Source organism: Rhopalosiphum maidis, chromosome 1 (assembly GCF_003676215.2).
Source record: "Rhopalosiphum maidis isolate BTI-1 chromosome 1, ASM367621v3, whole genome shotgun sequence".
Lineage (NCBI taxonomy): Eukaryota > Metazoa > Arthropoda > Insecta > Hemiptera > Aphididae > Rhopalosiphum > Rhopalosiphum maidis.
The window spans coordinates 60,271,214-60,287,793 of NC_040877.1; the positions used below are offsets into that span (position 1 = coordinate 60,271,214).

At 24.0% G+C, this 16,580-nt stretch overlaps 1 protein-coding gene across 3 annotated transcripts in view; it reads left to right on the forward strand.

Annotated features, from left to right (window-relative positions):
- The window catches only part of LOC113560618, a 34,987-nt gene that overhangs the window by 5,829 nt on the left and 12,578 nt on the right, over positions 1-16,580 (forward strand). Inside the window, exon 1 of one of the 3 annotated variants that reach the window (XM_026966604.1) lies at positions 1,248-1,454. The exons of 1 other annotated variant lie outside the window; for it this stretch is intronic. In XM_026966604.1, the coding sequence (XP_026822405.1) occupies positions 1,379-1,454 (76 nt within the window). In that variant the 5' untranslated portion in view covers positions 1,248-1,378. Of the gene's footprint in view, positions 1-1,247; positions 1,455-5,618; positions 5,886-16,580 lie in introns of those variants that run through there. One more of the 3 variants, XM_026966606.1, reaches the window with a different exon arrangement.

Genomic DNA, 16,580 nt, shown 5'->3' on the forward strand with positions numbered 1-16,580 from the left:
TAATAACACGCAATTAATTGAACTGTTCCTATTTTAACAGTACAAGACAGTACCGTGAACTTGGCTCAATATAGAACAGTTTATCGATTTCAACGATTTATTATTGCTTAAAAATTTTTATAATAATAATGGGACATTTATGTTGAATGCATTAAGTTTCCGTAATCTATAAACAACTTAGATATGCCCAAAGTGAGTATAAGTACAAACAAGATACCATATTTTTTTAAATATTTTGAGTCCAATAATTTATATTGATTAATGATTATCATATTTTTTTAGTATTTTACTGTTGCTATTACTTTGTAAGCTTCCAAAAGCTAGACTAATTAATACGAAATAACTGATTAAGAGGACGTGATACATTTTTGTTTAATTGTTATTTCTCAAATCCATGAAATTCCTTAGGGGAAATGATAACGTCGCAGCAATCAAATTTCGCAAAATTTTAGAATTTTTATTTTATGTTTCATTCATCGTTTAATTACATTTTTGATTTAATTTTTTTGAGGTATTGGAAACAAAAAATTTAAATCATCCTAGAAAAACTTCAGGCACTGAGTGCGCAATTTAAGGGATTTTACTATATTATTTATACTTAATCAATTTGATGGCTATAACGTTGCCATAGCCGTTCCCCTTATCAGAAAATATTGATATCATTACATGGTGATATGTATAATAAATTGCATACACTTATATAGTAAGGGGCTTAGTATATTATTTAATTATTCTATTATATTTAATAAAATTGTTAAATCAATATTATATCTAATTATAATAATAAGTTGATTTATTCAAACCAAGTTAATAGCAATTAAAGGACATATTAACACATTAATATTTAAGTGTGATATTGTAATATAATATTATTACAATTATATGGTTATATCACTTATATAATATTTTAGAAAAGATAAAACATAAATTTAATTATTTACAAAAATTAAATAATTATATTAATGAGTAACTAACAAAATATATTTATGACAATTATCGACATTCAGTATCGCCTATCACTTTTAATCTTGCACGCTATACCAATTGTTGAAATATATTTATAAGAACTATTAAACTTTATACTCTAATGCGGATTGCTTATCAGTTATCTTCTGTATAGGATTTTGTTGATTTTACTGTTTTATTTTTACGATTATAATAACTTTTATCATATCGGCAACAAATTTTAGAAAATCCAACAACATTCGGTTATTTGATTCTAAATTAGTTTTCTGTTGGCAGTCGACACCTTAACTCCGGATACCAGACTTATTTTTGTAAAATGTTCGTAAAAATGATTGTTTATGATTAATTTACCGTATAATTTTTTTTCTTTTAGTAATGTACAGTAATCAATTAAAATAATTGTTAATTATCTATGGCAACGTTTAAAGAATTAACAGCAGAATGGGCTTGCATTACTAATAATGGAAACTCACATTGTAGCTTTGCAGGTTAGAATATTATTAAATTTTATTACATTAATAAACAATAATTTTATTTTATTCTTATTTGGACTGATGATATAATATTCGTTTGAATGAATTAAGTGTTATATTTTATCCTTAATTTACTACATTTTGATATTTTATTATAGTCAATGTAAATCACCAATATAAATATAATTAATAAAGTTTATTTACAACATAACCTTATGTATTTACGTAAATTAATAAAATATTTTTAAAAATTAAACTTTTAATTTGGTTTTTAAAAAGATAATCGTAGGCCAAGGATTTAGTGAAAATAATCATTAATCTCAGAAATAGTCTTTAAAAATTAAATTTTATATAATTAAATAATTTTCCATACTAACAATAAGATAAAGTATATTATTCAAGACAGTGTTTCAATATATAGAACACGAATTTCTGAATACCACATTAATTCAATTAATTCCAGATGAAATTGATTTTAATATCAAATCAAAATTTCTTATTTGACGAAGTTATATTTTTTTTATTGTTTGAATACTTAAATATGTATTACTTATATCATAATTTATAATTAAAAGTAAAACAATTTTTTTTTTTTTTTAGAAAGTTGAATTAATACGTAATTTTAATTACAACTATTAAACTAGTTCCAAGCATAGTACTTTAGCTGCACGATAAATTAACTATAGGTACTTAATATTTCCGTTTTGTATAAAATGGTGTTTTATGTTTTTCATAGACTAATATCGCAATTAATATTATTACTAAAAATGTCGATCAGTGTTAATATTTATTGCAGACAAGTTATTTTACTATGTTCACCACAAAATTCTTAATTTTCTTTACTGGTTTTTTTGTTTTAAAATTTATTTGTCTCCCTAAAATATTTAGAATTATATAATATTATTTATTTATTTTAACAGCAACAAAAAATGTACGTTATATCGTGCTATTTTAATTATAAGAGTTATTTTTTTAATTTGATTAACTTTGTTTAAATGTTTAAAATAAAAAAGATGACGTGTTATAAAAAATCATTATATAAATTGATTCATTTTGTTAAACAATATTTGTTAAATTGGTATGTATTTCAAACATTGGGTGTTTCTGAAATATTTTTTAACCCATTAATTATAAGTAAATTTAAATTAATTAATATATTACTTTATATTTAGACAATAATGATTTGTTATTTCCAGTAATTAAGTCAATATCTCTCTTTACACTTTAAGTTATTGAATATTATTTTAAAGCTATAATTTATTAAACTATATTAATTAAAACTTCATTGTAACATTAATTAGTATATATCCTGTATAGGTACCTACCTATTAGTTATTTCAATATAATAGGGTTATATATATAAGGGTTGGTCATTGGTGTTTTAGTAAAGCACTTAAAAAAATATTAATTTCTATTATAATTTCATACATGTTTGCAATGAAAGTTAAATTCTTTATTTGTAATTAAATAATTGACTATATTTGTTTGTATTGATATATTCAATTAATGTTCATTTTATCTTAGAGTTCATTATTTTATTTTGACTTCTTTGTTTTAATATATGGGTGTAATTAATATAATAATACGTATATTTTTATTCTAAAATGTATTTAATAAAAATATGTATTCAAGAAAAGCGAAAAGATAAATAATTTCAATACTTAAGTTATTTTAAAAATATGGTTTATACTGCATTCAGTTTCTACTTACATTTTGGCGTTAAAAGCGTTTATTTTTACTTAGTGATTTCAATTTTATTATTAGACTATAGTAAAATATACTGTAGTCTAACATCATATCTTCATTTAAAGTTATTAAAAATTAAATTAAGAGTTTAACACACCAACTAATGTCAAAAAAAAAAAAATATATTCATTTTAGAGCTTAAAAAATATATCTTAATGGGGATTTCATAATTCTTAACATAATTATATAAAATAGTACCTACTAATGATATACTAATAAAAAAATAATGTTTTAGTATATTTAAATATAAAACTAGTTTTAGGTTCAAAACTCTTTTTTTTTTTAATAAAAAACAGTAATATTTAAAAAAAATATAATAGGTATTAATATTCACAAATATTCACATTTAACTTTACTATACTTTTTTCATTTAATATTAATGTATAATTGTATAATACACTTAATATTATAAAAGTTATACTCCAATAATCAGTTCTATAATCTATCTTATATGAGATTAAAATCTGGTCATTATTTTTAATTGTGATACCTAGGTATTACATTATTATTTATTACATATTATGTTGGTCGCTAAAATATGCTAAATACTTTGAAGAGGTATGTGTTATAAATAAAAAGACAATAGGCCTGATTATACTACACCAAGTTCGTAGAAAGTATGACCCTATGTCGGAGAAAGGCATAAGTTACCGGCCATTTTAAACTCTAGTCTGATCTATATCAAATTGCTAGGTTTTTTCATTCAAATCGCCGTGAAAGCTAAATCAAACGGAACAAACTGAACGAAATTTACTTTGCATTAGGTAATCGTTGTGAATTAAAAGTAACGACGTTTCCTATATTTTTACAAGATTGATTTTTTCAAGATGCTGGTTGTTTTTCTACAAATTATACGTTTTTCTATCTTTGGTAGACATTTTAAATTGTGGACAAATTGGTAAGTCTTGACGTTGACACATTATGTTCACTTTGTCGACAAATGTTATATCATATATTTTGAATGTTATACATTCGCAAAATAGATACTGCAAGGCACATATAACGGTCTATACAGATAATACAATTAATTAATGTTATATGTGTATTAATGGGAACAAATATCACCTCGGGTATAATGTGTGAAAAATAATAAAAGTCAAACTCGTCGAACCATCCATTGTTAACTTTGGCAAAAAATATTTTATTATGAGGTCGTCTTTCGAGATTATATTCATCTTTTCGCCTCGGAGTACAGAAAACATGTATATGCGGGTGTTTAAAGGTATTTATTAATTACATATTACTATCTATATTAACTATTAAGCGATGAGAAATTTATTTACTTCTATCATCGCACTACTTGAACGATAAGTGTTTTATAAGGTAGCGTGGGATACACATTTCTTAAATTTCTCCTCTAGTAAACAAAGAAATATTAATACACATTTGATCCCTTAAGTATTTATGTGGACGTCCATAAGCCATTAATTACACGGAATAATTAAAAATATTAAGTCTGAATTTAAAAGTAAAATTATATTTTTCGTGATTATGCAACAAACATATTATAATAATATGTAAGCTTGAAAATACTCCATATAAAACTTTACTATTTATATTTTATTTAAAATAACATAAATAGTAGGTATTTAATATTTATTTTTTCCCAGAAATAATACATTTTTTGAAACACTTCATAATTAACTATTATCATACATTACGTATTTCATTACATAATGCTTATGCTTTTTTATAAAATGTTATCCCTTCAATTTTTAAATCTTTTATAATTAGTAACAAAATGTTTCGAGTGTATATTATAATTATTCGTGAATACTAATGATGTATCTACATTCTACGAAGCATGATAGATTACAAGTATTATAATAAAAAAATATATAGATATTGCTTTCCATTACTTACGTAACTTATCTATTTAAAAGGTTTCAATATTAATTGAATTAATTTAAGTTTTGATAATATATAGTTTGGCAAACTTTGTAAGTTTACATGAGTACGTGACATAGTAGTGTAGTGTTATATATATACATTTATACATATAGTACATATACTATACATACTCATAAAAGATTTTACAGTATAGTGATATTAAAAATCAATTAACTTCAGTATAATTTTTTTCCCCGAAAATATTTAATGATGTTTTCGTACATAAAAAATTGTCGGTGTATTCAATTTCGTAAATGATTTATTTTTCTTTTGTTAATATACACATTTTCCGCGTTTTCATTTTCAATGTCAAAATAGAATGAAAATTAAAAACGAAATTGTCCGCACTTAAGTAATATTTAACGAGGTAATTCATGACGATCGGCTTCTGCTTATAATATAATATTATTGCTTGGTCAGGTCTGTAAACGAGTTGTATATACGAAATATTATACGTTTGCCTTGAACATAATCGCGTGCGTATGGGCTCGCATGTGGCCAGGTTATCAATACTTATAATAGTTGAAATTCAGTCTTGATCGCGATGCAGCGTGGCAAGGGTCGACACAAAGCGGTAGACGTTTATTTAATGTAGTAACAATAACGACGTGATTTTTATTTATTTTAAGTATTCTCATTGAATTCTATTCGTTGAACGACCGAATTTCGTTCGTGTTTGAATTATTAGTATTTGGCATTTAATAATAGTACATATCATATTATATTGTTTGACAAGTAATAATATCATGCAACGAGTTCGGCACCGGTGTCTCAGCATGGAATTTGAAGATTCGTTTTGTGTTCTAAACGGTAAGCCTGGATCAATGAAAAGTTTACATTAAGATAAATAAGTGTATATATATATATATACATGAAAACGGTCGTGACTACTTTTACTTTCGGTCCAACTAATACATCTATAGATTAATAAAAATATAATAATGCATAAATATTGTTTGAGGCTAAACACGATTTGGAAGTTTCTAACTGGTTCGTTTGCCTTATGTCAAAGTTTTTTTGCGTGGTTTCCTTTACCGTTATTTGGAAATATGTTATAATATTATATATACATATATAAATAAAATATTGCCCTTCCGTTTAAACTCGATCAATATTAAATATGAATAAAATATTATTATTTATTATCGGCGCAGTGAAATGGAAAGCATAATTTGACCGTTTATAATGTACAACAGACTATTATGTCATAAACGGAAGACAATAATTAGTTTGAAAAATATAATTATATTGCTTACGTTCAACAAACGTCATATTATTATAATTAATACAATATGTTCAATCGTTTATTTTTTTATGTATTAATAAGTATTGATAACTATCTATTTTAATGTTCTTTTTTTCTATGGAATCTGTGAACACTCACAAGATTAACAAGTAAAATGCAGGGCAGCCTGTATTTTTTGTATTACTAGCAAAAAATATAATTAATAATTATTTCTAAACAATTAAATAATTATTCATTGAGTCTATAACATAATATGTGATATATTTTATATAGTACTTATTAGCAGCGATTTAAATAATAAAATAGGCTTTGTATACACATTAGTTAAACAATAATTTATCTAATTGGGACATATCGAGATAAAATAACGTACGAGAATATGAATGTTTTAAACTTTTAAGATTAAATTCCAAAGTTTAAATAATTTCATAAAAAACATTCTACGATAATAACTATTTTTACGAATTATTTTAACATGATTAATATGTTGAGACTAATTCCGTTAAATTACTGATTTAATATAGTTATACTCGCTCAAGCTTATTCAAAATAATCATGAGGTTCAAAACATCAAATATTAACTCTAGAATCGTATAACATTATGTATATATATATATATATATATATTAATATACGATGATAATATAAATTAATTATATACTGCAATATTGTTTACGTTGAGTTTTTATATTTTCATTGATAATATTTTCCACACAATATTAAACTTGAATGAGGCTAATTTAAAAGTGCCGTAAGAATTAATTTTGTACAATTACTTACTATGTGAATTTGTGCCAACTTAATAATTTGCTTCTTTCAAAGGTGAAATATGTCGAGTTTAATAATCAGTTATTGTCCCATTATTAATGTTATTATTGAAAGGTGAAGATCCCGCATAACTCATTGTGCATCATTAATTCTTTAATAATGTGAACGTAAAAATATGAATTCTCAATTATTCCAAAGACCTACAGGTAAATTTAAATAGTGTTCACTCGAATTAACTATTCTGCATGTTTGTGTGCTCTTTCACATCATTTTTAATGTAATAGTTACCAACCTTCATTAATTCTGTACATATTTTTAGTAAACAAAAACCCGATGTATGTACTTAACAGATAAAAACCTAAAATATTTTAATATTTTTTATTAAATTTAATATTGTAATTAACAGTAAATTTATTAAAGTACAGCCTGTATATCACAATGGTATGGACATTTTAAATAAATTCAATAATAATTAATACACATTTCTTAATATTGCTTTCTGAAGCACGGAATTGTAGGTATTTGTAATTGGTTTCCCAATGATGTTGTATTTTTATTTTATTAGTTCAGTGATCACTTTTTCGGGTATAGTACGATTCCATATGCTTTAAAATGTGCTTTAAAACAATCGATACTTGGAGGTCCCTTGATTTTCTCGGTACAGTAATAAAAATGTCGGCAAATTCGGTTTAACATACCTCATTAATGCTTAAAAAAAAATCCTACCCCAATTTTCTTAAATATTTTATCATACCATAAATATTAGCCTACCTATTAAAAAAATTACTTATTTAAATTTAACACCTAATCCGATGGTTTAGTTAACACACTAGATTGATATATAATAAGTTAAGACTTAAGATTTATAACTATATAAGCTGAAAAGTAATGTTTACATGATACTTTCTTTAACTTGTATTGTAATAATGCATGACAATAGTGTGATCATCTTCCTATCTTATTTCAAGGTTTCGTCTTCCATGCATACAGGCTCTATAAAGTGTTTCAAACTGTGTCATGGATATTGAATTCTAGTTGGTTTTGTTCTTTTACATGTTATTATATTACACACATGCGTTGAAGTTCACAACATTTGTTTTATGTCAATTGTTTTTGGAAATTTGGGATTCGATCAATTGCATCATGCCATCGTAATAATATGTACCCACAGCGTGTAAGCACTGTAAGCCTATATGGTACTTTAAGTGATTCACTTCGGTTTCGAGTTCGCTGATCAAAACCAGTTGTTTTATTTTTACTTTCAAACGTATGTTTATACCTTAACTTCCTTGACAAGAGAACCGGTTCCTCGTTATTAACATTGCAAATGCAATATTGTTAGTTTTATACTACAACAAAGGGGATAACATATAGTTTATGTGTATATATAAGGTATAAAAAAAAAATTAAATAAGCCAAGTAATAAATCTATGACATAACTTGATCAAAACTAACAACGATAAAATCAGTAACCACCATTCAGTTTTTTTTAACGTAGTTATGTACTCTATTGTCTATGTAATATATATATATACAAGTACATGAAGTACCTATCTCCTACAAAGAAATATTAAATATAATTGGTTTACCACTTGAATAAAACCTTAATGGTTATTAATTTACATTGTTTTTTGTAATTTTTATACTTATATTAATATCCCAGATAATACAATAAATAAAATAATAACAATAATAAATAATATTGTTAATAACATAATCATATCTTTGGAAATCTTTATAGTGTACACATTAGACAGTAAACCATACAACTCTATTTACCAATATCTCGTGTTTAGTTAAAAGAAGAATATAAGCTTATGTATTTGGTTGATAAACGTAGGAAATCAGATAAAGTTATTGCTAAATGAATTGTTTTATTATTTTAGTGCGACATAAACAAACTATTAGGTTTACAATTATGTGTATTTTATACGTCTATTTAGAACATTTAATAAATAAATTTAACTAATAATTAAATTAACTATGAAATATTTTTTGTGACTACCGCACGTAGATGTAGTAGATAAGGAATTGAAGACGCAGAGATCAAGACTTCGAATATGCTATATGGTTGGGAAAATAATAGTTTATACCCGTAATATAATAATATGCATATTATTTATTTATACATTAAACCATATGCTATTCAAGTACATTTTCCTAACACTAAAATGTTTTTAAAAAGTCATGCTTTAAAAATCGAGTAATCTACCATAAGTAAGATAAATTCTTAAAGTATTTTTAAGTAAATTAAATTACAAAAAGTTAGTGAAAATATATTTTTTTTTTTTATAGATTGATTCAAGTAATATTTAACAATTTAATTAAAAAAAAGGTTTATCGATCAAAAAATAATATATTGTTTTTTTGATATACCATATCTATATATTAGTCCCTACTCCCTATACCCTTGTACACATAATTATTTCTATTTTATCTTATAAACATTTCTTAATTTTAACAGTTTATGAGAGAAAATTATGAAATACCATTGCTTTATATTGTACGTGTATTTCTTTATATTCAATCATCGATGTGTCTCCAGATTCTTTAAATTGAACCGTCAGTCTGCCATATCCTGTGTGGTAAAAGTGAACAAAAAAAGTCAATCCATAACCTTGAACGAAGGTTAAGCATATTTCCTACTTCCATCGTATACTTACACTTTCTATACCTCGTAAAGAATTCTAACAGTCTATGCAACTAAACATTGATTATACCTTACTATAGTCACTAAACAAAATAAATAATAATAGTATATAAAATATTCCTGCATTTAATATAACCGTATTATAATGATCACAATAATAAAATTTAATATTTAATAATAAATTTAAATATTTGTTATCTAATATCTTTATGTCAATAAAGTTTATGGACTATACATATATATATATTACGGTTTTAAAATGATTAACTTTTAATCTTAAATATATAATATATGAGTAAGAAAAAATCATTTTCAGTAACATACACATATATATATAAAACTAAATTTATTAAAATTTGAATCAATATGAATGAAACACATAGCAGTAACATCATAGAATTAAAAATAAATAAATAAATAGCTATACTTACTACTAAACTACAATAATTAATAATTAATCATAATTCTATATTTCTAGTTCACTTATTTTTATTATTTCTCTATTGATTATAGTAATTGATTTTGATATAGTCCAATATGCATGAACAAATTAAGTAAGATGTTCATCAAGCATGTTTTGAAAACAATCATGTTATTATTAATCATCAAATGACCCACGAACCATGACCAATATATCTTATATTTATCATGCAATAAGTAACAATTATTGACTCGTGCAAGACTAGCTGAAGCCATCATAAAGTTATGTTAAGAAAAATAAAATTTAATGGATATACAATGCACTAGGTATTATTTCAAAATTAACAATATGCGTATAACCTAATTCAATACAAAATGTAGACATTTGAATAACATTGAATAATTTTACAATTTTAGTTGATGATTTAATAAAACCTTCGCTATCCACTTAATTTTTATTATTTCAATTTTGCAATCACATGTTTTACTTAAAAAAGAACAGGTAATTATTATTAACAATAAATAGTTGTAGCATTCATAGCTACAAAAAAACCAATATTATTGATCTCAAACCAATGAAATATTTTTAAGTAATCATGTTTATAGACCAAACATGATTTGGTAAGCTTAGATGCTGAATAGAAGTTAAGAAAATGATTTAACCAACAACTAACTTACTGTGTTAAAAAGATTAGATCTTTGGTTTTATAATCTTTATTTTTTATTATACTCCGGTCTAAAGTCTATAAAATATAACATTTTATAAACGATAATACCGTATAAAACTATAATATCTATAAAATGCATATGTAAACATTTAATTATAAATCACTATTTAGGTGTGATAAATATTATTTATTTCAATATTTAAATATTATATGATACTTAAAATAAAAATAAAATTGTTGTTCACAAACACATACAGCATTTGTTTTATTTTTTTTTACTTTTACTTAATGGAACTTAACATTGTACATATTTTGACTATACAATTTATGATAAGTTATCATTGATAACGAATTTTATTAAATTTCCATCGTATTTTTAACTAGTATAATTTACTTAATCTATAATCTATTATGTGTGTTGAGAACCACAATTTGTACAATTATCTATGTTATTTATAAAAATGAATGTTTCCCTATGTCTAGACTAAAAAATTACTAGACAATTTTCATTAAAAGTTAAATCAATAGATTTCTTATAACTCAGGTAGGATTTGTCGTTTAGCATTAGTTTTACAACTCCTATAGACCGGTTCAGTCCATGAAATTCTGTTTTAGCTCATGCAAATAGAATATTTGTTTGATTATATAATATGTTTAGGGTTGCCATAAGTTACCGATAATAAAATAGTTAATATGATTGTATTTAATTGTTTTTATTGTATTCAATTATTTAATATAGAGCTAACAAAACTATGGTAAAAAGACTAATAAAACTTGTATTATATAAAAATATAAAATCGAATAACAACTATATTAAAGGCAAAATATGTATTTGAGGTTTGTGCCTACCAAAATACTAAAAAAAATGTTCGACCGCTTTTGATAAGTACAATTGAAAATATTTAAACTGAATCAAAACAGAAAAGATTGAGTAATTATAATAAATATAGGTAGTTTAATAGAATTACAAATATTCGGCCAATTTTGACGATTCGAAGAAGATTTAGATAATAAATTGAACTCATTACTTTGGAGTCGTTTACTCGCTACTATAATTATATTAAAATCATAACCGCATATTCGTTTATTTCTGTTTGCAATTGGTTATATGCACGTAAAAAAAAAAGTTACCAATTACTATCTGCCGCAGGTGGAATGCCCATCTTGGTTTCATTTATCCCCTGGCAATGTCGGGTAATATAACTAATTATGTATAAAATTAAACAATGTTTGTGTTATTTATCAGTTAGATGATTTCCAATTCCCAATTTTAAATTTGAAGACCACTATGTTATCTGTACATATTTGAAAATACAAATTTAAATAACTAAGTCTTATGACTCTTTTAACTCCAATTATGAATTAGTATAATATACTTATATACTTCATATTATGAACGCGACTGGGTATGTTAAAATGACGGTTTCAGAACTTTAAAATTCCCATATCTATGTTCTGTTATATATATAATGTGTTTGGTTATTGTCTTATTGATATATAAAAAGTTGCGTACATAACTATGGGATCTTAACTAATTTGTGTTGTATATATATTTATATGCACATCAATAACAATTAGCGATTGAAATAATCGAGAAAAAATAACTAATTGTTTGTGGTTGCAGCCTAACCGTCAAATTATATTTAAATATGTTCGATACAATCCTGATGCATATTTCCTGCAACTTGGACGATATTCATGATAACATACAAGTATAGTTAGACGATTGAATTTTAAATTGTTAGGAAAATTTAAATTATATACACTACGAAGTTAAATAAGTTTAATAAAAACTTCTTATGATGTGCATTTAATTTCACTATACGTATATATAATATTATAAATTATAAATTTATTATTCAAATAAAATGTATCACGTTATATGTGTGTGTCTTATGCAACTAAAATAGTTATCTCCAAATTCGGATTTCCTGTTTCACGAGGGTTAGACTATATCTTAATAATTATTTTCTTGTTATATTTTGTGCATATATATATAATATATATTTTGCACGAATACCTTCACTTTTCAAATATATCACATTTTGATTTTGAAACAATAGCTTAAAATTTCCCAGTCGTGAGCCACCTTTATTTAATAAGCATTCAATACAACATTTTTTATTATAATTATTAAAGTATTGCCTCATGGGTGAGATTTTTCTTCGTGCATCATAATAATCAAGTGGTTATGATTGTTACTTCAGTGTATATATTGACTATACAACAAGTAAAAGAAATACTTTCCATACATAAATTGCTCAAGGGGGAATCTCGATAGTTCGATGCACTTTGCAAACAAGACTTGTTATAAAATAATGGACTATGTGTGTCTTCGAGTCTTCCACACTTTGCAGATAATTCTTAAGTTGTATTTACATATTTAGGATTCGTTACGAAACGACGAATATGCCTTATAGATGTATTTACTAATGCATGCTGTCAATTATAATGAGTATTTGTTTTTCGACAACATAGTGTATTAGTGTAATGTTTTAAACATTGCTTATTGTCTTAAATATACATAATGTTGACGATATCGTGTGAATGGAATGTATGGCAACTTGTTATTCTTTTCAAATCGGTATTTACTGGAAATTATTTTCCATTCAAAATATTACGGCGTCCGTTAGAAAGTCAAAAGCTCGTGTTATTTTATTGTATAAAATAGAGTACGAGAGATTTTAGAAAACTTGAATCTTTATAATATGTAAACGACTATGTAATTATATTTTTAATACTAGTTACAAACAAAAATAAAAATATTATATAAGTTAAAATTTTTTTGAAAATTATCGCTAGATTAAAGATAATAGATTACCATGTGTACATGATTATAGTAAGTATCTTATCTCACATATTGTTTAAACTTTAAAATCTGAAAGATATTTATTATACCTACGTGGATTTATATAATCTCATGTGTTAATTTCATAGTTATTGTTGGTTTTCGATGATGTATTCAAAAATAAACAATCAATAATCATTTTAATCGACACGTATAATAACATACTAATTTTACAGAATTTAAAATACCAACAGTCCATTTGTTCAGTAAATATAAATCCATCGTAAAAATCTTCAGTACGTGTTTACACGTGATAAAATTATGAAAAAAATGAATGTTTATTATCGGGTTACCTGCTTCATTGTTTGGAAATAGGAAGTGAAAAATATAAAATAAGAATGTATATTTCCGGATTAATATTACGATTAAAAAAACATATAATTATTATTTTAATATGTGAAATTTATTTCTTAATTTCGTTTTCTGTTCAAAACTTAATAATGTATTAGCTATAATATTATAGATTTTGCCAAATAAAAGTAGTCAAGTTCTGTTCACCATTATCGATTTAATTTTAGCATTTTATAGATAAAAGATAATTTTTGAAAAATGTTATAAGCGTGTTTGTGCTTCAGTGTAGCTTTTTGCAAAAGTTTTGCTTATTTAACTATTTGTGGTTGTATTTATTTTATATTTTAAGTCTTTTATTAATCATTAATTCTCTAAACACTTTATTGACTCGTATAAATGAATTAACTTCAAAGTCCAAACAAGTAAAATGTTAAAATACCAATCTTAATTAATATTAATTTTTTATTGATAACTCAACTGAATATACCTACTCTAAATAATTAATCTAAATGATTTTATATTTATTTACTATGCTAATAAGTACAAGTGTTAAAAAAATATCTGCCTAAATTTCAGTAGAAAGTATTAGTAGTAGTTTTATTTTATACTTAGTTCTTTTAATCTTTTATATACATGTAGTTTATAATCTATAAATTAATTAATAATTACTTTATAATATTTATTATCATTTTTGATTAATCAATAACTTGGTATTATTACTCTACTCATATTTTTAATACTATATATAGGAAAGTACGTCATATAATTTGATAATGTCTGATAATGATTAATAACTATTATTAACAATAATAAATAATTACTAAACATTATTTGTAGACAGAGGCGTATTTAATGTTTAATGACCAGGTCTGCAAATTTAAATTTACTCAAAACATACATTTATATAATATACTTTGTATCTATTGTATCTGGAATATATATATATTTTATATTGCGAACACACATTTACTTGATTATATATTATAAATTGTTCAATATTATCTGTATCTTTAATAGCATAATATATGGTAGGTATATGTGTATTTGACATATTATAGGTAGTTTTGAAATTTCACTAGATATATCTATCACACATATATAAACTATAACTATATAATATAATAACCACGCCTATATGTATGCTCTATTTCTAAAACATAATAATCTCCACAGTACCATATGGTGTCAAATATTTTACATTTCATTCAACTGCACCCTTTAATTTGCTTTTATACGTATTTAAGTATTATTTAAGGTTAAGGTTTGAATATTCATGACACTGTTCCACTATACAGCAGTATACACATAATACATATACGTATATGTAATGTAATTAGTATCTCACGGCTTACGGCCTAAATAAAACAAAAACGTCTAATTTTAAGTTGGAATGATTCACAGAATGCACTACATATAAGTGTAATGCGTGTATATTTATAACAATGAAACATTATAAGTTTAAAAATATACAGTTTGTATTCTACGTTTTCAATTTGTAATATTTATTAATATTGCTCATATTTCTGCAGTTATGGCTAATATCATGATTGATAAAAATTGTAATGAATAATTTTTAATGTGAATCTCTATTAAAGTAGGTACATAATAAATATTAGAATATTAAAACGGCTTATAAGTTAAATGTTAAAGAACATATTATAATAACAATACGTGTGAACGAGTATACCCGATATTTCCGAAATATTACTACTGAATAGGTTTCAATAATGGCTATAGAGAACTTGTTGTGATTCTTATACTCGTATAGCAATGGATATTTTTAGTGTGTTTTTAAATGAAATATTATCCACGTCAACAGTATTTGAAATAAACACCTTAACTAAAATACTAAACTAACTTAATATTCTAAGAACGGCAGTATTTAAAAAAAAATTATTATTTTATAATTATGTCCCGTGTGTTTTTATTTGTATTGACAAATGACAATAATGTACCTACCTAAAATATTTATTGAACACCAGCTGTATAAAGTTTAGTTAATTGTTCAACTATTTACTCAGATATAGTATCTGGTTTCGCATTATGAAAACAAAGTACAAAATGGTTGACACTTGACAATGTCAAACTGTTTCGTGATAATGTAAAATTAGATACAAATACCTAAAGTCCTAAAGTAAAACAATCATTAAAATCAAAACTTAAACGTTACATTTAATAATAGATATTTGAATAGTGTACGTATGTTATATAATATTTATTATTTTATTTCTTTTAATAATTTTTTTTTTTTTTAATTTAAATATTTATAAAATTTAAAACCTGGTGGCTGGTTTGCTGGAAATTAACAAAATATAATATAAAATATATATTAAAGAGTACTTCATACTGGTTCGCCTGTAATTCTATGACAGTTATGATTAGTGATTTCATCTCGAGTCGGCTTTTTTGTTTTCCGACGAAACAAGTTGTAAAAAAAAAAACGTAATGATTATTTAAAAAAAAGAAGATAAAAGAAATAATTATGATTATAATGATGTTTATTTTGACGGCCATATAGGTAAAATGTGCAATGTGTAAAATGTATATAGGTATATATAGTTATTTATATAAGTTATAACATAAAGTAAAACGTGCGAATCCGAAATCCTATGTC